At 52.4% G+C, this 19,787-nt stretch overlaps 9 protein-coding genes across 9 annotated transcripts; 6 read left to right on the forward strand and 3 right to left on the reverse strand.

Moving 5' to 3' along the window:
* Positions 1 to 141: 141 nt before the first annotated feature.
* BO97DRAFT_477437 (uncharacterized protein) lies at positions 142 to 1,038 on the reverse strand. The gene is made up of 3 exons (XM_025700549.1): positions 888 to 1,038; positions 773 to 822; positions 142 to 682 (listed from the first exon to the last, which is right to left on the reverse strand). Exons 1-3 carry the CDS (start codon positions 1,018 to 1,020, stop codon positions 509 to 511), a joined length of 357 nt encoding a protein of 118 aa, XP_025552360.1. The 5' UTR covers positions 1,021 to 1,038; the 3' UTR covers positions 142 to 508.
* A 184-nt stretch (positions 1,039 to 1,222) lies between these two features.
* On the forward strand, positions 1,223 to 2,662 carry BO97DRAFT_45213 (fumarylacetoacetate hydrolase family protein). The gene is made up of 5 exons (XM_025699022.1): positions 1,223 to 1,491; positions 1,544 to 1,782; positions 1,846 to 2,161; positions 2,231 to 2,327; positions 2,387 to 2,662. Exons 1-5 carry the CDS (start codon positions 1,464 to 1,466, stop codon positions 2,592 to 2,594), a joined length of 888 nt encoding a protein of 295 aa, XP_025552361.1. The 5' UTR covers positions 1,223 to 1,463; the 3' UTR covers positions 2,595 to 2,662.
* Positions 2,663 to 4,116: 1,454 nt separating this feature from the next.
* On the reverse strand, positions 4,117 to 5,191 carry BO97DRAFT_413658 (uncharacterized protein; the record flags this gene model as incomplete). The annotated part of the gene is made up of 3 exons (XM_025696304.1): positions 4,117 to 4,310; positions 4,821 to 4,977; positions 5,042 to 5,191. The coding sequence occupies 3 exons, from the start codon at positions 5,189 to 5,191 to the stop codon at positions 4,117 to 4,119; spliced, it is 501 nt and encodes a 166-aa protein (XP_025552362.1).
* An 880-nt stretch (positions 5,192 to 6,071) lies between these two features.
* agdC (putative alpha-glucosidase) lies at positions 6,072 to 9,022 on the forward strand (the record flags this gene model as incomplete). The annotated part of the gene is made up of 7 exons (XM_025693688.1): positions 6,072 to 6,282; positions 6,336 to 6,943; positions 7,008 to 7,251; positions 7,309 to 7,380; positions 7,436 to 7,906; positions 7,961 to 8,069; positions 8,116 to 9,022. The coding sequence occupies 7 exons, from the start codon at positions 6,072 to 6,074 to the stop codon at positions 9,008 to 9,010; spliced, it is 2,610 nt and encodes an 869-aa protein (XP_025552363.1). The 3' UTR covers positions 9,011 to 9,022.
* Positions 9,023 to 10,688: 1,666 nt separating this feature from the next.
* On the forward strand, positions 10,689 to 11,333 carry BO97DRAFT_45240 (uncharacterized protein). The gene is made up of 3 exons (XM_025699030.1): positions 10,689 to 10,965; positions 11,047 to 11,114; positions 11,192 to 11,333. Exons 1-3 carry the CDS (start codon positions 10,791 to 10,793, stop codon positions 11,237 to 11,239), a joined length of 291 nt encoding a protein of 96 aa, XP_025552364.1. The 5' UTR covers positions 10,689 to 10,790; the 3' UTR covers positions 11,240 to 11,333.
* Positions 11,334 to 11,746: 413 nt separating this feature from the next.
* Positions 11,747 to 12,664, forward strand: BO97DRAFT_367439 (type 1 glutamine amidotransferase domain-containing protein; the record flags this gene model as incomplete). The annotated part of the gene is made up of 1 exon (XM_025692655.1): positions 11,747 to 12,664. The coding sequence occupies one exon, from the start codon at positions 11,747 to 11,749 to the stop codon at positions 12,503 to 12,505; it is 759 nt and encodes a 252-aa protein (XP_025552365.1). The 3' UTR covers positions 12,506 to 12,664.
* Positions 12,542 to 14,240, reverse strand: BO97DRAFT_45249 (WD repeat protein). The gene is made up of 6 exons (XM_025699034.1): positions 13,888 to 14,240; positions 13,606 to 13,705; positions 13,449 to 13,515; positions 13,047 to 13,384; positions 12,864 to 12,990; positions 12,542 to 12,808 (listed from the first exon to the last, which is right to left on the reverse strand). Exons 1-6 carry the CDS (start codon positions 14,189 to 14,191, stop codon positions 12,656 to 12,658), a joined length of 1,089 nt encoding a protein of 362 aa, XP_025552366.1. The 5' UTR covers positions 14,192 to 14,240; the 3' UTR covers positions 12,542 to 12,655.
* An 866-nt stretch (positions 14,241 to 15,106) lies between these two features.
* BO97DRAFT_45277 (copper acquisition factor BIM1-like domain-containing protein) lies at positions 15,107 to 16,362 on the forward strand. Its single transcript, XM_025699041.1, has 3 exons — positions 15,107 to 15,630; positions 15,687 to 16,000; positions 16,060 to 16,362. Exons 1-3 carry the CDS (start codon positions 15,417 to 15,419, stop codon positions 16,261 to 16,263), a joined length of 732 nt encoding a protein of 243 aa, XP_025552367.1. The 5' UTR covers positions 15,107 to 15,416; the 3' UTR covers positions 16,264 to 16,362.
* Positions 16,363 to 17,735: 1,373 nt separating this feature from the next.
* BO97DRAFT_367442 (proline dehydrogenase family protein) lies at positions 17,736 to 19,442 on the forward strand. Its single transcript, XM_025692656.1, has 2 exons — positions 17,736 to 18,352; positions 18,431 to 19,442. Exons 1-2 carry the CDS (start codon positions 17,766 to 17,768, stop codon positions 19,284 to 19,286), a joined length of 1,443 nt encoding a protein of 480 aa, XP_025552368.1. The 5' UTR covers positions 17,736 to 17,765; the 3' UTR covers positions 19,287 to 19,442.
* Positions 19,443 to 19,787: the final 345 nt, after the last annotated feature.

A 19,787-nucleotide genomic window follows, 5' to 3' on the forward strand; every position in this document is an offset into this window, starting at 1 on the left:
TTCTGCCGTCTGGACGAGGAAGGCGGTCAGCGCGCCTGCACGAGCCCGTTTCGGGACCCCGATAGTGGCTTCCCGTCCCGGCCATTGCGGGCAACGTAACCGGTCACTGGTCTCTCACTCAAGGACCTAATCTGCTGGAATCGAACAGAACAACAAGTGATAAACTGGCGGTCAACAGCTCTCAATACCTCCCAAACTAGGGGGCATTGCAGGAAGCTGGTGCTTCATTTACTCTACTTCAATTGCATACTCGTTTGGCAGTTTGAGTCTCCACCGTCTATATGACGACTTATGGTTCATATCTTTGCACCACATGGGCACATAGGCTAGCAGTCACAATGGTCGGTGTACTGTACAAATCAGTCTTTTGAGATCGTAACTTCGCTACTTCGCAAATATGCGTCGTGAAGTGAACTATATACATGACATTGCGTATCATCAATTCGACCAGATCAAGCAAGTGAGCCTAAATTGCTCCGGGCATCCCCACTTCTTAATCATATTCGACTCAAGCATCCAACAAGGGAGGAACCTTCTCGCAGAGGTATTCGACAATGGCATCAGGGCCCCTCTCGACCTGGAGGCCTTCGGGAATGGCGTGAAGCTTGATGGTGGGGTTGATCGAACGAGCGATGGCGTGGATCTCCTGAGCCTGCTCGGCAGTCCACATAGATGCGCTGAACTATAGGGTACAGTTAGCAGGAGAGACAGGCGAATCCAACAGAATATATACAATGTAACAGATAAGTTGGAAGGGGGTGACTCGACTTACCAAGACGTCAGGCATGTGCTCCCGAACCTTAGGTTCGACTTCCTCGATCTCTGTTCGAGCCATCAGTCAGTACGATGCAAAGTTGAGCCATTGAACCATTATCGGTATCACGTACTCTCGCAGTTGTCAACGTGGATGATAGTGTAGCGGTCCTTGAGTGCCTCAATCAGACGCCCGATGAGGCGCTTGGCTCTCTCGGGAGCAGTGTTGACGGTGACAAGGCGGAAAGGTCCCTTGGGAGCAGACATGTTGACTGATTGCTTGGGTGAATGAGTTTATTTTGGCAAGAATTGCGACAGCGTACCGTGTAGCCTTTTAAACCAACCCAGCGCATTGCGACTTCGCCGCTTTGTCCGACCGAGATCCCCGCTGGCGACATCCCCACAACCGCAGCGTGGGGAAGTGGGCTGTTTAGTGTACAAGTTATCGCCGGGTTTCATCCGACAGGAAGGAGAAGCAAGCAGCATCCGACAGTTCGACTCTCACCCGGCAATCGACATTCTTTCGCCATTGCCCCACCTATGTTTTTCACCCCTCCCTCCCCGCACCAGAAAGAGGGGTGGCAGCAGCGATGTCGGGGTAGATATATGCCGCAGACTTCCTCGGTTACTTAAAAGCCTAGAGATCATTTCCAGAGACCTCCCAAGCTCGCATCTTCGTCCTCATATTTCTTACACACCCTTCGTTCACCATGTCTAAGATCGCATCCACATTCTCGCGTACGTGCTGAATTCTCACGAGAGATAATCGCAGTCGCTGACACCTTACTAGGCCTTGTGCGCTTCGTTCCCAAGTCGAACCCCTCCAGGATCCTGATCGGAGAGCCCGTCGATGCCTCAATTGACGTCGGTCTGGCCGTCTACAAGGGCCAGGAAGTCGCTGTGCGGCCCTTTTCCGGCACATCGATCCTGAACCCCGGTCAGAAGACCGACGCGACCGAGACCATTGAGCGCATCCTCTCCCCACTGGCACAGAGCGAGGTCGGCACGATCCGATGCATTGGCCTGAACGTGAGTCTTTCCGGTCTAGACAGCTTACAAAACAAAGCGCATAAGCCAATCAAGGTCCTGTAGTACGTCTCCCATGCCACTGAGATGAATATGGACATTCCCACCCTCCCCACGCTGTTCATGAAGCCGTCGACGGCGCTGTCGGATCCCTGGCCCGCCCCGACCATCCTGCCCAAAATTACGCAGAGGGACAACACCGGTGACTACGAGTCGGAGATGGTCATTGTCATTGGCCGCGACGCGAAGGATGTGAGCGAGGAGGAGGCACTGGATTACGTGCTCGGATACACGGCTGCCAACGATGTCTCCAGCCGGACGTCCCAGATGAACCAGAGCCAGTGGTGCTTCTCAAAGGGCTTCGACACGTCTTGCCCCATCGGTATGACATGCCACCTACTGAATTCGGCCGTCGCACCATGAGCTCTGACCCTGACTCTCTCACACTCAGGCCCCGTCCTCGTCTCCGCAGCTCAGGTCCCCGACGCCAGTAAACTCCACATCCGTGGATCCAAGAACGGCAAGGTCTTGCAGGATTGCCCTCTCACGTACGTAGTCCCTTCTTGTCATCGACCGACAATGAAAGCTAACAGGTGATCTCCCACAGTGACCTGATCTTCAGCGTTCCTCAGCTCGTCAGCTTCCTGTCGCAGGGAACCACCCTACCAGCTGGAACCATCATTCTGACCGGCACTCCCCCTGGTGTTGGTGCTGCCAAGAACCCGAAGGAGTTCTTGAAGCATGGCGACGAATTTGCCATCGAGCTGCAGCCTCACGTTGGAACGCTGATCACCAAGATTGAAAACCAGGCATGAACTGTAGCAACATGAAAATTGTATAGAATTAGATTGCGGCAGCGCGTGATTTTCGCATGAATTGAAGCTCTTCACCTTGATGGTGGTTTTCATTTTACCTAGTCTACCGCGTGTTGTTCATCGATCTCCGTAGCTCTTTGGGTCTCATGGCGTAGACTTCGTATCTACTGTAGGCACTTAATTTTCGTCAATTGCTTAGGATGTCATGTGAACAATCCTCAATTGCCTTGAACATTATCGGCATTTCCGACAATTGGAGCATGCCGGTGTAGCCCATGTCCCCACGATGACAAACTCGGCTCCCCACAATCAAGCTCACCCACTGTTCACCGGGAAGGTGCAAGCTTAGGCGACGCAAGCCGATGCAAGGTAAAGAGCTCAACATAACCCTCGTGCAGCTACAAGATCCAATTATTTCCTTTTGCATCATGTGTGCCACGAGACCCGTACAATGGTGAAGCCCAAGTATAATGCGCTGTCTCGATATATTTCTCATACATTGATCAAGGCTGCGTGCACGCCCGGATTATCCGACAAGCAGTGCTGGATAAAGTTTAGTCCGCCGGAAGTAGTCAGTTCCGAGGGCCGACCGGCTCGGGTTCCCGCTCTCTAAGAGGCAGCGAGACAAACCGGGCAAACTACTAGTAATCAACAAGTCGGGAGATGTATTCATAAGCGATCATATAATGTGAGTTCTGTACTGAGTACGGAGCCTTGTACCCAAAGTTATACTGTGATTACTTTATACAGATATAATATCACTAACTTAGTGTATAAAAGGCGGGCAAGTATATCAAGCTAATAAAAGTAAGCTAAGAGTTATAAACATATACTTAAACTGTATAATTAATAAATTATATAATAAGATTATAACTATTCCTGCTCTTTAGAAGAATATGATCTATATGATTACTATTTGATTTCACTATTTACACATATTGTTACTAGTGCGGTTCCATAACTTTTGATACACGGCTCCGTACTGACCCCTGAGAGAGCTCCTGCAGTACTATCGGGAGATCATCTCAATAGTATGCAAGCCGAGGATCTCATTGCTTTTGCCGGCAGAGAGTGCATCCCTGACATGTCAAATCTCCGTGGCCAGTGATTTGAAGCACGTCCGCTACACGGATACGGCGGAGGCGTTGCCATGTTCACACTCGTTTTTTATCTCGGAAACCAGCCGTGACTTGAGGGTGATTGACTTTCGATGCAAAAGCTTCTTTCTATGTAACTGAATCATATTTACTGAGGGCACCGAGCAAGCATGGGTAGAAGCTTGATTGGGCTATGTCTAGCCCATCACCTTCCTCACCACAGAATTCATCCCGTTCATCAACCCTGTCTGTGTATCCGCCTCGCGAAGTTTCCCAAAGCCGCCCATCAAGGCGTTTCTATCGGACAAGCTTTCCGTGTCAATGGCAATTCCTTTGTTATCCCCTCTCATTCACCGCATTTCACCCGCTCCGCTTTAATTGTCTACGCCATGTGCAATTGCCTTGAATTTATCTCCAGGAGCCCATCAGACTGAACCACCTGGTACAGGTATGTGCACCAGGCCTCCCGGTGCTTCGCGAAGGACGCCACCGCCTAGGGGCTGTTTGCGACGGGACGCGGACGGCTGCGCGGTGACTTCGGTGGCGGGCTGGAAAGTGAGACCCGGCGTGACGTGGCGAAAGGCGGCTCGTCGCTGTGGAAGGGCGGCGCGCAGGAAGGCTTCAATGGTAGAGTTAGGCGTGGTTAACGATTTTTCAAGAACGGTCAGTGGGTAGGGAATGGTAATAATGCTGCTGCTGGGCGATGATGAGGCCGAGGCTGCTGCTGGTGTTGGTGCTATTCCTCCCTCTATCTCTCTCATGGGCCGGCGACAAGAGAAATGGCTCGTTCCACGTCAATCGCATCCAGCCAGCGTGTAAACACGAAGACGACCTTCCGGACTCCGGCTTCGGTTCACGTATTTTATTTCCAGGGCTGGAAGCGGTTGATCGATCTGTGTTCCTCGGTGTTTGCCGAGGTAGGTGGTCGGTTCACACTTGGCGAACATCTCGATTTCTGCTCCCAGAAACTCTTGTAGGGGCTTTCAGGGTTCTGCGTGATCGATGAGAGGGCCGGGTGTGTTCCTAGCAAGGAAGGAAGGCGGCTAGCCCGGTTTGTTGGTTGTAGCTTTTGTTCCCATCTGGATAGTGGAATAGGTCAGTAGATCGTGTGCACAGCCACATGTCATACAAGCACGCATGGTCTCGACGTTGAGATCATTGTGTATGAATTTGGTGGTCTTGAAGAGCCAGGTATATCGGATATCGAGGTACTGCAGGTGCGAAAACTCGTTGTAAATAAGCCCGGTCGGGTCGGTCAAACCATTAGATTCAGGAGGAGTAGAGGTCTATCATGTCATGATGTCAGGCGTGATACAGAATCTCGACAAGTTTCGAGCTGGTGAGGCGTACGGTGACAGCGGCTACGATGGGCGAGTACTGCTCCCACCACGCTGTCCCGGGAAGGTCGGCGAGTTCGTATCCTGTACCATGCCGGGTGGGCTCCAGAATCTTGTTGGAGGGCTTAGCAGATAATCGAGGTTCGAATGTGGGGGAGACCATGATGTACTTCTCTGTGAGTTGTAAGTTTGAATGAGCTCATGGCCTAGTCCATACAGTGTGGTTGATGTGTTTTCCTCTTCGGGTAAGGTGTGTTTATGTAGGGTAAGTATGGTCCGTGCTCGCTCCACGTCGGCTGTCGGCTGCATGTTTCCTTCAGCTTGAATCCTAGGTTCCATTCAGTCCAAGTTGCTGCTTCCCCTCACCTTACCTTGTCTCCGGCTACTTCCCCGTCCAATTATTGCCTGCACTGCACCTATCGCTCTAGTACCACCAAAAAAAAGCACAAGGGACGTCAGGAATGATACATACCTATGCAACCTTCGGCTTCACTAGTGAGGCGTCCGACTCTGATGGGCGCAAGCCACCCCCCGCATGAATTCCGACTCTCGATTCACTAGTGGCGATGATCTCCGATAATTGACCGAAAAGATCTTTTGGAACATGATGTCAATCATTATAATTAACCCTCGCTAAGGATTCAGGGTCGGTTTACCCCAGCCTCAGTCCCTCCATTCGAGTCCAGTGAGCCCCTTGGGAGCACTTCTCGACTCTCATCCCTGTCTCGTCGAGGAATACTTGACGGTCTTGGCAGTATATCTCGGCTCCCGTCGCTCTGTTGTCGGGAAATGCCTGGCCTGAGCGATCTTGGCATCAGAAAAGTGAGATAATTGTGGATTGTTTGCCTTTGAGTTCAGTGGGGTCATGTTGTACCGCAGCCCGCAACTGATTTCCTTGGATCAACATGCCCTGCATCCGTTGTCAGCTGCCCGACTAGGACCCAGCCCCATTCCCTTACATGCCTATATATACCTGAATAATCTTACATCGATCCCATGCTTCTCAACCATCCTTGTCTCCCTAGGGCGCGCTTTCTCCAAGGATGTTGGGATCCTTATTAACCCTCTTGCCCCTTGTGGGTGCTGCAGCCGTTGAATCACAGACATCGCAGCGTGACTGTCCTGGCTATAAGGCCTCTAATGTCAAGAAGGATGGAAAGTCCGTAAAGGCAGACTTGACGTTGGCTGGTTCTCCCTGCAATACCTACGGCACGGATCTGCGTGACCTCAAACTCCTTGTGGAGTATCAGACCGGTAAGAATCAGTTCACTTCTGAATTCCAGGGTTGCGCTCACAGCCATCCATAGATGAACGTCTACATGTGATTATCTACGATGCCGACGAACAGGTTTACCAGGTTCCCGAATCTGTCCTCCCCCGTGTGGACGGGAACAGCAGCTCCAGCGACACATCGTTGCTCGATTTTGACTTTGTGGAAGAGCCGTTCTCGTTCGTCGTCTCACGAGACAATGAGGTACTTTTCAACACTTCTGCGTCGAACCTCGTATTTCAGTCTCAGTACTTGAACCTGCGCACCTGGCTTCCAAACGATCCCTACCTCTACGGGCTAGGAGAACACTCTGACCCTATGCGGCTGCCCACAGACAACTACACTCGCACACTCTGGAACCGCGACGCATACAGTGCTCCCAACAGAAGCAACCTCTACGGTAGCCATCCAGTCTACTATGACCACCGTGGCGAATCTGGCACTCACGGTGTCCTATTCTTGAACTCTAACGGTATGGACATCAAGATCAACAGAACCGAAGACGGTCAGCAATACCTCGAATACAACACCTTGGGTGGTGTTTTCGACTTCTACTTTTTCACTGCGCCTACCCCTAAAGAGGCAAGCATCGAGTACGCTAAGGTTGTCGGCTTCCCCGCGATGCAGAGTTACTGGACATTGGGTGTAAGTGGTCCCCATTGTTAACATGCGACTTCGAAATCGCCCATTCATATCTGACTTCCATTAGTTTCATCAATGCAGATATGGATACCGTGATGTCTATAATGTAGCAGAAGTGGTGTATAACTACAGTCAAGCAGGAATCCCACTGGAAACCATGTGGACAGATATTGACTACATGGATCGGAGGAGAGTGTTTACTCTTGACTCGGAAAGATTTCCGCTGGAAAAGATGCGCGAACTCGTCAATTACTTACATCAGCACGATCAAAAGTACATCTTAATGGTGGATCCCGCTGTAAGCGTCAGCAGTAAGTCCTTCATGAGCACCATTTTCTGCTTCGTGGGCTGACATAACCTCCACAAAGACAACACAGCATACTCCACTGGTGTGAGCGAGGGCGTCTTCCTCTACCACCAAAATGGAAGTCTATATGAGGGTATTCAACTTCCCTTCCAACTAACGGAACATAAGCGCTTACTTGAAATGACTAGGTGCGGTCTGGCCTGGCGTGACTGTCTATCCGGACTGGTTCAATGCCGATACCCAAGATTTCTGGAATGCTCAATTCGGACGGTTCTTCAATGCTAGTTCGGGGGTTGACATTGACGGTCTGTGGATTGACATGAACGAAGCGGCCAACTTCTGTCTTTATCCATGTGCGGATCCTCAAGCATTCGCCATTTCGGATAACCTCCCACCCGCGGCGCCTCCTGTTCGGGCTAGCAGTCCTCGCGTACTGCCTGGTTTCCCTGCGGACTTCCAGCCTTCCGTGTCCAAGCGATCAAGCAAGGGGCTAGGAACCAAAGGGGCCAAAGTCGGACTCGCCAACCGCAACCTTACTGACCCGCCTTACAAGATTCAAAATGCGGCTGGTGTTATTAGTATGAACACAATTCAAACTGATATCGTCCATGCCGGGGAAGGTTACGCTGAATATGATACACATAACTTGTATGGAACGAGTGAGTTCAGCACTGCCTTCACGACCACGATTCGCACTGACATTTTGGGCCCAGTGATGAGCACGGCGTCTCGCGATGCCATGGCCTTCCGTCGCCCTGACGTTCGACCGTTCATTATCACTCGCAGTACGTTTGCTGGAGCCGGAGCGCATGTTGGACACTGGTAAGTCTTCGCGCACCCGCTCATGGATTGAGTACTGACTTTTCAGGCTGGGCGACAACATCAGCGACTGGGTCCACTACCGGATCTCCATCGCGCAGATTCTGGCGTTCGCCTCGATGTTTCAAATTCCCATGGTAGGAGCCGACGTGTGCGGATTTGGTGGGAACACCACCGAGCAGCTCTGTGCCCGGTGGGCGTCTCTCGGCGCTTTCTACACCTTCTACCGCAATCACAATGAGATCAACGACATCTCCCAAGAGTTTTACGTCTGGCCCACCGTGGCGGAGTCCGCTCGCAAGGCCATCGACATCCGGTATAGGCTTCTAGACTACATTTACACGTCCCTGCACCGGCAATCTCAAACTGGGGAGCCGTTCTTGCAACCCCTATTCTATCTGTATCCAGAAGACAAGAACACCTTCACCAACGACCTCCAGTTCTTCTTCGGCGATGCCATCCTTGTCAGTCCAGTCATTGAAGAGAACTCGACTTCCGTCAACGCCTACTTCCCCGATGATATCTTTTACGACTGGTACACCGGAGAAGCGCTACGAGGACGGGGTGCAAACGTCACGCTCAAGGACATCGACTTCACGCACATTCCCATACATGTCCGTGGCGGAAGCATCGTGCCGATCCGGTCGTCCAGCGCCATGACAACGAGCGAGATCCGCCAGAAGGGCTTTGAACTGCTTATTGCTCCGGGTCTGGATGGAACTGCGTGGGGAAGTCTGTACTTGGATGACGGAGACTCGCTCGAGCAGTCCGAGGTGTCGGAGATCACTTTCCACTACAGCCGTAAGAGTCAGGAGCTACGGGTCTCGGTCGAGAACGGATCTGAGCTCAGGGTGGAAAAGATTACTGTGCTTGGTGCGTCAGCGAAAAAGACGAATGAGGAAGGGTTTAGTCTCGCTTCATCGTTGAAGGTGAAGCTTGCGTGAATCATTACGTACCATTATTGGAGCATTCCATGTTAAATATTTCCGTGTCTGTCAGGGACCGAATAATCAAGTTGATCTCTGTGGCCCGCGTGGCATTCCTCTGGTATTGTTCATCTCAAGCAAGTGTAGTAGAGCTTGACAGAATTCATCCTTCAATGGCGCTGGTCATAGTACAGATCGTCAATATCGACACCTTGATCAACCATACCATAAATCTACAATCAGAGCTACGTATAAAATCGAAACACTTTTCAAAAGAAGATTTAATACTTAGGGGCAGAAAAAAATCACCCACTAAACAAAGCCACACCAACCATATTGGCATCGAAATGACCAACTCTCTTATCCGTCATGCTATCCATCATGCTCTCCTTTCATCATCGTCATCATCATCATCGGGGGTCCTTCTCCCGCTCAGCAAGCAACTCCTCCAAATCATCCCAATCAGCCTGCAACATCTGCAATGCATCACAGACGTTCAATATCCACTCTTCATCTTGCTGGACATGAAACTCCCGAATCTCATCACCCCATTGCCCGTCGGGTAACGCGGGACCGCGCTTCGTGAAGCAGATCTGAGGCACCTCGCCCTCGTCGTCGCCGCAGTCCTTATAGAATCAGACATTGTCGCCACGTCGTACGACACCGTACATGGGCCAGAGCTCGAGCATCGAGGCCTCACGCTTGTCCTGTATTGTCTGGCTCAGTTTGGCTGCGAGTCCTCCCAGGTGTCAGCGTAGGCTCCATCCCATTCCGTTTGGACGTTGACGATGAGGTCGAGGGCCCATGGTAGTCTGCGGGTATATTCCATTGTTTTTCTTTTGCTTTGGAGGTTAGTAGTGGGAATGATGCTTTTGGTATTTCGGGGGCGTTACTTATCTTGTTGTGGCTTGTTAGGAAACGAGAGGGGTGCGTTGGCTGTGATTGATTTGTATGTTGCTGTGCGGTGCGCGGGCGGGCTAGTGAGGTTCTTTGTTGGTTGTGTGAATTGTGAAGGAGGGTATCTCTTACCCGAGTCCTCCAAGCTGGAAATAATCTCCTGTATGGCCGCTCGATAAGCAAACTTATAGTTTAGTGCTTTACTATGGGGGATTCTCTGGATTGAGAGGTGAGTTCCGGATTATACTGGCTGGGTTTGATGGTTGTTGCTGTGCTACTTGATATGGATTTCCAATGCCGATAATCAGGCTACAGAACTGCTCTAGAGTGACCTCTCTGTGTTGTTGGACTAGTGAATGCCTGTGTTCCTCAGCTTTTGGATACTGTATCCCACATGCACAGCGAGATATGCATAGTATATCTCGTGCAAGGGCTAAAGGGATGCCGACCCTCATCGTTCAATATCAACACATGGTAAATCGATATAACGACCGCCACAATCCCTATCACCCCGCTTATCAATCAACGAAATACTAATGTACCTTTCAGCTGTTCCATCGTCCTTGAAACAACGCAGGAATGTCCCTATCCAGCCCAGACATACCACCCGTCCCAAGCCGCTCCGCTATGCTCGCGATTTATACTGCGCCTCCCACGCACGCAAGGGATAACCCTTCAACGCGCCAGCTATTATACTCACAGCTCAACGCGTTGTTTCACATTCACGCGCATTAATCTCCCTGGCTACAACTCCTTCCAAACTAACCCTCCCTCAAATACCACCCGGCGCCCCCTTTCCACTTAAAATCCTCCTCCCAATCCTCCTCTTACTCCCACTCCACCTCCTACACCCAAGCCCAACCCAACCTCCGACTCATCACCACCACCAAGACAGAACAAAATGCAGCTCAAATCCCTCCTCCTAACCCTAGCAACCACCCTCTCCCTCGCAACCGCAGACCTGATCGAGTACTGCCCCTTCGCGCAGGACAAGACCGGCATGCTACAGCACGCCTACTGCTGCGACCGGTTCGAGTCGGGGCTGCACACGGATCTCGCCGTGGAGGGCTTCGGGTGTACGTTCCCTTTTCCTTCCCTTCCCCTGTCCTTCTTACTTTGAATTCGAATGAGAAGCTAATCCGAAGGAACCGGGACAGGTCAATCGGTTACGGAGCCTGTGGCAGCGTGTCCGGATGGCGGGAGTGTGGTATGCTGTTATACTATTGTGAGTTCTTTTCTTTGGGGTTGTTTGTATAGGGAATGGGGAATGGAGACAGGCTAATTTCGTGCTTTTTGGGGTAGAATACGCAGTTTATCTGTACGGCGAATGCGATTTTGGAGGATGATTAGATTGGTTTTCATTTGTTCTTCAGGGGCAAGGGGCTAGAGTTCTTGGGTTGATGGCTTAGTATTGTAATACTAAGTAGGGAGGCGAGGTGGTTGTTCGGATTTGCTGTATGTTGTGTGGTTGGGTTGTGTTGTTAAAAGTTGTGGTAGGGATGGAGGCTGGGTTTGTTGTTTGGTTGGAACCGCTTATCTACCTTCGTATATCAATCAAATGGGGTTCGGGGGATATATGCAACATTAGAACAGCCATGGCAAAATTAACTGAAATAACAAATTTGGTTATTAGTTCAATGCGACACTGACTAATTTAACTAATGTTCATCAAGTAATGCTTGCAGTAACGTAAGAGTGACTGCGTCCAGCAATCAGGAAAGTACGTCATCCGGATGTCATCCCCACTAGGATCTGTTCAACAACAATATTTATACCAACCACAACCACAACCACAGCAACAACCAATCCCAAGAAAACCACATCCAACACTACAATTACACTCAATAACCACAAAAAATGCCACCCAAGAAGATCCTCATCGTCCTCAGCGACGCGCACTCCTTCCCACTCAAGAAAACCTCCGGCCCGGACGCCGGCAAAGTCGTCGACCAGCCCTCGGGCTTCTTCCTCATGGAGCTCGCCAAGCCGCTCCAAAAGCTCCTCGACTCCGGCCACGAGGTCACCTTCGCGTCGCCCAAGGGCCAGGAGCCCGCACCGGATCCGAACAGCGAGTCGCTGCTCGCCTTCGCGGGCAACTTCTACGAGCGCCGGCGCGAGAATGAGCTCATCGAGCGCATGAAGCGCGAGAACGGCTTCAGTCGCCCGCGGCCCCTCAGCTCCATCAGCGACGAGGAGCTGGCCACCTTCGCCGGCCTGTTCATTCCGGGCGGCCATGCGCCGTTGGCGGATCTGGGCGATGATAAGGATATGGGCCGCATTCTTCGATACTTCCACAAGGAGAATAAGCCTACGGCGGCCATTTGCCATGGCCCGTATGCGTTGTTGAGTACGAAGAAGGCGGGCGATGGGGATTTCGTCTACAAGGGGTATCATATTACTTCGTGGAGTGATGTTGAGGAGAAGGCTATGGAGACGTTGCTCGGTGGTGAGGTCGAAAAGGTCGAGTCCCGTCTGAAGGAGGAGGGCGCTATCATGGAGACGGGCGTGTCGGAGAAGATCGGAGGAACGACGCTCCATCGCGAGCTGTTGACTGGTGGCAACCCCATGGCGGCGGATGAGCTTGGGAACCGCTTCTTGAGGATGATCAGTGTTTGAGGGTCGCCTTGATGCATCCGTTTAATGATCTTGTATGAGAATATGACTTGTTTTAATACCTGGAAGTCCCTGGTGAAATGTTAATGAAGCGGCTATGCCATCAAGTTGACGCGATTGGAGTATCGTATTGTGCGCATTTCGTTCGTATATCTAGTAAGGCTTGAATCTATCTTTGTTCTTGGATCGTTTCTCCTTCTGGCGCGACCCTTTGGCCGAACTGTCTGCCTGCGGCGCCGACTCGTCACCCTCGGGCTTCCAGACCCGAACACATCCGTCCTCGCCGCAAGTGAGCACGCATTGAGACTATAGTCAAGGCGCTGTTAGACAAAGTAAGTTAAGTTTGCGGGGAACCACATACCTGCTCATCCACGTAGACCGACCGAATAACCTCTTCTCCATGAGCGCCCGGCAGACGCCACGAGTTGTTCTGATCAAACTGCCACGATGGAGAGGACACAAGTGGGACCAGATCCAATCGTTGCTCACTACACAAGTCAGCTCTGACCAGTCTCAGGCGTTAGGGAAGGGTCGTTATCCATACAGCTTGTTGCCCGCGGCAATGTACTGGCCCTGGCTGTTTTGGCACAGTTGCACAACGTATTCACAGTTGAGTGGTTGTCTGAGATCATTAAACTGAATAGGTTCAGCTCCTTGGGTCTGGTCATCCGGGTCTGTTGTCGGGTGGATCGCAAAGTCCTCGTCATGACTGAGGGCATAGACGGTCTTCTCGTCCAAAAAGCCGGCATGATGCACGGAACCGTGGTTGATGACTTGAACCAGCGCATCATCTTCGTCGGTGATATTGGTGTCGTAGATGTTCACCAGCCCGTCCGTACTGCCGGAGAGCGCGATGTGGCTGCGGGTTGGGTGATATTGAAGCTGTCTTCGTCAGCGAGCGAACACAATCGGTTGACGTTGGCGTTCGGCCGGGAGAGCCGCTTACTTCGGTCACATCGTCGTTGTGACTCTCCACGTATTGTAATCGTGGTTGACCCGCTGATCTGATGTCCCTTCAGTATCGATTAGCGGTGAGTGCCAGATTGAGGGATTCCGGATGCAGGCATGGATACAGGTGCATACGGCACTCGAACAAGACGTACCAGAATGCAACCACGGCTTGGTAGGAAACAAGCTCGGTTCCAGCAGCAATTTCATTAGTTCCAGGGGAACATGCTATGGATAGCACGGGAGCCTGATTTGCTATAGTGACAACACAGTAAGCCAAACGAGCACTGCTTGTATTCCCGGTTTGTACCATGTACAAGTTGTAGGCCAGACTAGCCTATTCGCAGGTCACATTCTTGACGCAAACAAGGACAAGCTTTTTTAAAGCTAATAATAACAGGAAGGGCTGACAAGAGCAATGAAGAGCAGTAACTTACATGTTTGCATCTCTACGACGGGCTTCTTTCCGCCCCGCAAATCCCAGATTTTTACCTTTCCATCTCTGCCTGCGGTACCCAGAAGCTGCTGACCGGCATCGTAAGTTCTTAGCGAGGTGACCCCCTCGTGGGCACTTGAAGTGACTATGGACGAATGGCTGAGTCCGTCCGCATTGAAAATCCGCAGCGAGTCGTCCGACGAGATTACGGCGAACGACCCCGGAGCTGATGCGGCAATGGAATAGATATAGTGGCCCTCCGCGAGTGAGAGTGACGACGAAGCGGTGGCTTTGAGCGTGTGCATGGTTATATAAGTAATGCAAGTACAATCTGGCTAAACAAGTCCTTTCTACATTTCCCAGTCCATAATTTTAGATGGTTCGGAAATCCTGCGGATTGTTATCGTAGGCGGTACGGAAATGAAGGCAGAGCTTCCTCAGTTTGCACTGTTTGTCTCTGTGCTAGCTTAGGCGGTGAAGGACAGCTTAGAGTCATGTGACTACTGTATAGCGATGTTTAGTTACATCACATGATATTCGCATGATGAGTATCTGGCGCTGATGGAAATTTTTGAATTCGAAAGCCCGCGGCATTTGAATAGTCTAGGGACCAATTCGAACTGGGTAGATAGATAGAAATTTTGCTTTTGAGCTGAGATTTCCCTCTGTCGAGACAGCGATTGGGAACGGCTGGCGTGTGCAGAAGCGGGGAAGGCACTCTTCCCACTGCAGTCTGGAATGCTTACCAGCTCCACAGACCAATTCTACTCACAATCACGGCTTTCACATCATTACTAGACTACCTTGCTGTATGTCTAAGTCAAGCGAAGCCCTTCACATTGGCGCTAATGTTGCTGCAGCGCTGGTCACTGAGTTTCTGTCACACCTCCGCTCCGTCAGTCGCAGTTGATCTCTAAGCGCCCAGACCAAATAGCGGCCTGTCTTCTCCTCCTCTAGCCTCCGATCCGGGCGCTACCAACATCTCGCCTCCACGAATAACAGCCCAGAACCGCCTCCTTCAACCTGGTCAACGTGATGTCTCTTGCAGCTCCCGTCTTGGTCTGAAATCTAGTCCAATCCCAGCCTCAGTTGATGTGTCTCTCCGCCTCTCGGGTGCAACGCATGGCCTGCTGCTTTTCAGACTGGACAACCCTCAAGTGAACGGACGACCCTGGATGGTCTTCCCTGCGGGCGTTATCACATCGTGCTCTGCAATTTGACTCGTCGGGCTGGACGTGCAGTCCCCGCCATCATCACGATGCGAGCGCCATCGCAGGAACGGCCCATACCTCAGTCTGGCACTCAAAAACTCTCGCCAACCCTCCTGATTCAGAGAGTGGCTTGTTTCGAGAATTATCAGTCCGGATGCTGAACTGTTCCTTCAGTCGAAAGAACCGAAATATTCGACGCTGTTCGCGCTTTGACTGGAGCGTATAAGTCTTGGTCTTTGTTCTTTGCCGCTTGCTCACTTGCTTTCTTTCGCCTTTGCGCCCATTCGCGGTTCGAGTCTCCAGCGCCTATTCATTCAAAATGGAGCCCTTCACATTATCGATATCGCGACTCTTCGCAGCCATTACGCTGCTCTCGCTCGGTCTGGTCAACGCTCACAGTATCATCACCTACCCCGGGTACCGTGGCAACAACCTACACACCAACGGCACCGTTCAGCAGTCCAACGGATTGGGTGTTGCGTGGGAAAATGGCTCATACATCTATCCCTATGGGATGCAATGGCTCTATCCTTGTATGCTTGTCGATTTCTTCCTGCCAAGGGTTCTCGCTAACAATGACTGTCTTCAGGCGGTGGTATGCCCACGTCAACAAACCGCACCAAGTGGCCCATCAACGGGGGTGCCATCGCCCTCCAGCCGGGCTGGTTCCAGGGGCATTCGACGGCTTTCATGTACATCAACCTAGGCCTTGGCACAGTCCCCCAGAACATGAGTCTTCCTATGCTCCCGGTTTTCGAGATCACCGGCCCCAGTAACAATCCCTACCCGGGCACGATCTGTCTGCCGCAGGTGCCCTTGCCGGCCGACGTCACCGTCAAGGCTGGAGACAATGCCACCATTCAGATTGTTGAGGCGGCCAAACATGGTGCAGCGCTATACGATGTAAGTCTCCTCTCTCATTACCAGCCCTGGAGATGATGCTCATGATGCTTGGCTTTTAGTGTGTGGATATCACGTTCGCCGAAGACGATGAGGTCGCCGAGGTGACGAAAGACAATTGCTTCAACTCGTCGACCATCGGGTTCAAATATGTCTTTGCCTCGAGCTCGTTGACAACCACTTCCGCCGCCCCGGTGCATGGTCCGAGCCGGGTGGCAACGATTTTGATCTCGCTGGCGATGATCCTGGGGGCATGGATTTTATAATGAATTGAAGATTGTTCGCGACTGTCTCTTTTGATGTTCTCTTATTCAATCATACCCTTTGGCCGCCACCGGCTTTCCTGTTGTTTTCGAATTTGTGTTGCATGAATGCATAATCAGCCTGCTTTTGGCATTGACGACTACAATATCGACATGACCTCGTGTACATCCTTACCTCTTGAACTGCTTTATGCCATGGATTACTTACTATCGGGTGTCGCCATGCTCCAGTAGTGACTCGCTAGACTTGGAGTCGGACTCTTGGAGTGCACAAGGCCGAGTAGCGAGGTTATCGAATCAAAACAGGCCCGATCCCCCGCCGCCGGCCCAGGACCCAGACATATCGGAAATGCTTTCCGCAGTCGAGGACGGGCACTGGAGAATTGCTTTGATGCGTAAGACTTCAACAAAGTGACTAGATTGGTAAGGTACGAGCCTCCCTAACCGTGCACGCATGCCTTGTGCTCCCTTTAAAAGTCGCCGATAATTTCTGACGCATTCGTGTCACGGTCAGACCCGGCAAGCTTGCCTGAAGTTCTGAATTAAAAACCGCTGTTTGTCGTCTAAGGCAACGGCCGCCTCCCGGCCGCCTTCTCCAGCCTCGGCAGCTCATCATCTCTGCTGCATCGATCATAAAGAATGAGGAACGAGGGGAGAAGGGGCAATCAGCGATAAGATAGCAGCATCCCCGGCATCAGATACTCCGAGATACAACCCGCAGCCACCGGGGGCACGTGTTGCGACTCCGCCATCTCGCTTAACCGGGCCGGTTCAACAGCAACCGATCCGGTGGGGCGGTGAGCAACCGGCCCGTTCAACCGGCGGTGCTTATCAGCTTATCGCCTTTGCCTCCCCAGCAGCCTGAACCATGAGCTCATTAAGCACTTTTCGAGACGTCAAGTAGAAAGTATGAGTTGTTGGTTTAAATGGAGTCTAGCGGCTTGACTCAGGTACGAACTGGGGCATTTACAGAGATGCTCATTTGGAGCTGATTGGGTTTGATCCGGTGCCTTTTCCAGGATTTAGAGGTCGCCATTGGGGGGATGATACACTGAAGGTATACAAAGAGGGCTGATACTCTACGCTTCAGAACAAGCCTCATGCAAGTTGACGTCGCAAGGCGATCACGAGGCGTTCGTTCATGCCGGATGCTCTGTGCAAGTAGTCATGTGGCCCTTTGCCCCCTTGGTTTAAACTGCATAATGAGAAAGGGTTACCACCGGGGAACGAATCCAGACACCAGGACCGGCAGCAGGACCGACCGGTTTCCACCGGCTACTGGAGCGGAACCCCTTGCTTTTTGTCAATGTATCTATGGAGCGGAGTAGATATACAGACACGACAAAGAATTAAATTCTCTTCTGAAGGACCTTCTTTTTTTGCCTCTTGATCTTCCACATATCTGTTGACTAGAACCTCTTCCCCTTTTTTCGCCCCTATCCTCAACCTTCATTCTTACTACTACTGCTACTACTACCACCACAACTACTATCACATCCAATACAATGAAGGCCGCCCGCCGCCCCATGCGGGCGCTCGCCAGCGCCCCGACTTCCCGCCGTTATGTCAGCCGGACCAGCAACGCAAAGTCGTCGGTCGCCGCCTCGCCCGCGTCCTCGACCACCACACTCCAGCACCATGTCTCCGCCTCGCTGCAGAGCACCTCCTCCACCACCACGCCCCTGGCCCAGCTCCCCCTCTCGACTGTCCTCCGCTCGCTCGTGATCCTATCGGTGTCGTCCTCCTCGCTACTGCTGAAGCCATGCATCTACGCGCTGTCGACGCTGGCGCACCCCAAGACCGCCATCCTGGATGTGGCTAGGAACCCTCTGCTGAACGCGGTCGTCAAGCACACCATCTATAAGCAGTTCAACGCCGGAGAGAACAAGACCGAGGTGCAGCGGTCCATTCGCGATATCAAGTCGCTGGGCTACCGCGGCGTGCTGCTGGGGTACGCGCGCGAGGTGCTGGTCGGCGAGGGCAACGTCGACCCGTTCGATGAGAAGCTGGCGCGCGAGGAGATCCAGACCTGGTTGGATGGTACGCTTAAGACTGTTGATATGGCGCAGGAGGGCGATTTCGTGGCTCTTAAGTATGTTTCCAACACCCCGTCACCGTGGATGAAAAAGAGAGGGGCTTCTGAACTAACCACTTTTTTTTCATGATATAGGTGGACAGGAATGGGCCACCAGGTACTCCACTACCTGCAGCAAAAGCTCGACCCCTCGGAGCAGATGGACAAGGCGATAAAGCAGGTATGCGACCTGGCGATCGCGCGGAACGCGCGGCTGCTGGTAGACGCAGAGGAGCAGGCGGTGCAGCACGGGATCGAGAACTGGGCGCTGCGGTACCAGAAGTACTGCAACGCGCGGACGCCGGGCAAAGCAATCTTCTTCAACACGTACCAGGCGTACCTGAAGTCGACACCGGCGACGATTGCGCGACACCTGGAGTTTGCGCGGGCGGAAGGGTTCACGGCGGGCGTGAAGTTGGTGCGCGGCGCATACCTGAAGACGGAGCCGCGGCAGCTGATCTGGGACGTGAAGGAGGACACGGACGCCTGCTACGACGGCGTCGTCGAGGCCCTGCTCACCCGCCGCTACAACGCCATGCTGCGCCCGGCCTCCGAGAAACACACCGTCGAACTGCCCCCGCTCAACGTCATCATCGCCACCCACAACCGTGACTCCGTCCGCAAGGCCCACGCCATCCGTCTCCAGCAGGCTGCTTCCGGTGACCTTGCTGCCCGTGACGTCGACCTCAGCTACGCCCAGCTCCAGGGCATGGCTGACGAGGTCAGCTGCGAGCTCCTCCAGGGCTTCCCGGGCGGCGAGGGCGCCCCCGCCAAGGAATCCCCCAACGTCTACAAGCTCCTCACCTGGGGTACCGTCAAGGAGTGCATGGGCTTCCTCATGCGCCGCGCCGTCGAGAACACCGAGGCCGTCGGCCGCACGAAGCAGTCGCAGGAGGCTATGATGGGTGAGCTCCGCCGCCGCGCCCGCCGTGCCTTTGGTCTCGGCAACTGATTGACGCCTTTACGACTTGTGTTTCTTTTCACTATTCCCTTTCCTGTTTGGTATTGCTTAAGTTATTGGCGCACTTGTTTTTTTGTTTCTGTTGGTCTGAGTCCCTGAGCGTCTCATTGCATTTCCATGGCGTTAGCTAAAATCCAGCTTGGCGTGAATGAATCTTCGATATTCTTGATGAGTTGTGGTCTTACCAGTGTTTCGTAAGCGTACGTCGTTCGTACTCGTCGCGTTCATATCTAGGGAGCATGTTCCCATTAGTATGGCAAGTCCTGATGATAAGGTCCTCGCTGTGCCTGCAGCCGCACAGGAGGGGCAGGTACCTCCCACACATTCATATTCTCCGCAGTCAGTATCCATCCCATGGGCTGGCCAAGTGAGTATACCGAGTACCCGTGCCATCCACCCCGTCTCCCATGTGAGAGCAGACTCCCCAACCCATTCAGAACCAGAATGCACCACAATCTGTATACACAAGCAAGGATCAGTCCCAGACAGACC

The sequence above is a fragment of the Aspergillus homomorphus genome (assembly GCF_003184865.1).
Source record: "Aspergillus homomorphus CBS 101889 unplaced genomic scaffold BO97scaffold_14, whole genome shotgun sequence".
In the NCBI taxonomy this organism is placed as follows: domain Eukaryota; kingdom Fungi; phylum Ascomycota; class Eurotiomycetes; order Eurotiales; family Aspergillaceae; genus Aspergillus; species Aspergillus homomorphus.

Coding starts and splice junctions, on each gene's coding strand:
- BO97DRAFT_45277 (XM_025699041.1), top strand. CDS start 15,417: ATGGAGCCCTTCACATTATCGATATCGCGACTCTTCGCAGCCATTACG. Junction 15,631..15,686: donor GATGCAATGGCTCTATCCTT/GTATGCTTGTCG, acceptor GACTGTCTTCAG/GCGGTGGTATGCCCACGTCA. Junction 16,001..16,059: donor ATGGTGCAGCGCTATACGAT/GTAAGTCTCCTC, acceptor CTTGGCTTTTAG/TGTGTGGATATCACGTTCGC.
- BO97DRAFT_477437 (XM_025700549.1), bottom strand. CDS start 1,020: ATGTCTGCTCCCAAGGGACCTTTCCGCCTTGTCACCGTCAACACTGCT. Junction 823..887: donor CCACGTTGACAACTGCGAGA/GTACGTGATACC, acceptor TGGCTCGAACAG/AGATCGAGGAAGTCGAACCT. Junction 683..772: donor AGCACATGCCTGACGTCTTG/GTAAGTCGAGTC, acceptor TGTACCCTATAG/TTCAGCGCATCTATGTGGAC.
- BO97DRAFT_45240 (XM_025699030.1), top strand. CDS start 10,791: ATGCAGCTCAAATCCCTCCTCCTAACCCTAGCAACCACCCTCTCCCTC. Junction 10,966..11,046: donor CGCCGTGGAGGGCTTCGGGT/GTACGTTCCCTT, acceptor GAACCGGGACAG/GTCAATCGGTTACGGAGCCT. Junction 11,115..11,191: donor TGGTATGCTGTTATACTATT/GTGAGTTCTTTT, acceptor TTTTTGGGGTAG/AATACGCAGTTTATCTGTAC.
- BO97DRAFT_45249 (XM_025699034.1), bottom strand. CDS start 14,191: ATGCACACGCTCAAAGCCACCGCTTCGTCGTCACTCTCACTCGCGGAG. Junction 12,991..13,046: donor ATTGCCGCGGGCAACAAGCT/GTATGGATAACG, acceptor TGACTTGTGTAG/TGAGCAACGATTGGATCTGG. Junction 12,809..12,863: donor CGGTCTACGTGGATGAGCAG/GTATGTGGTTCC, acceptor CCTTGACTATAG/TCTCAATGCGTGCTCACTTG.
- BO97DRAFT_367442 (XM_025692656.1), top strand. CDS start 17,766: ATGAAGGCCGCCCGCCGCCCCATGCGGGCGCTCGCCAGCGCCCCGACT. Junction 18,353..18,430: donor GGCGATTTCGTGGCTCTTAA/GTATGTTTCCAA, acceptor TTCATGATATAG/GTGGACAGGAATGGGCCACC.
- BO97DRAFT_45213 (XM_025699022.1), top strand. CDS start 1,464: ATGTCTAAGATCGCATCCACATTCTCGC. Junction 1,783..1,845: donor TCCGATGCATTGGCCTGAAC/GTGAGTCTTTCC, acceptor AAGGTCCTGTAG/TACGTCTCCCATGCCACTGA. Junction 2,162..2,230: donor CGACACGTCTTGCCCCATCG/GTATGACATGCC, acceptor TCTCACACTCAG/GCCCCGTCCTCGTCTCCGCA.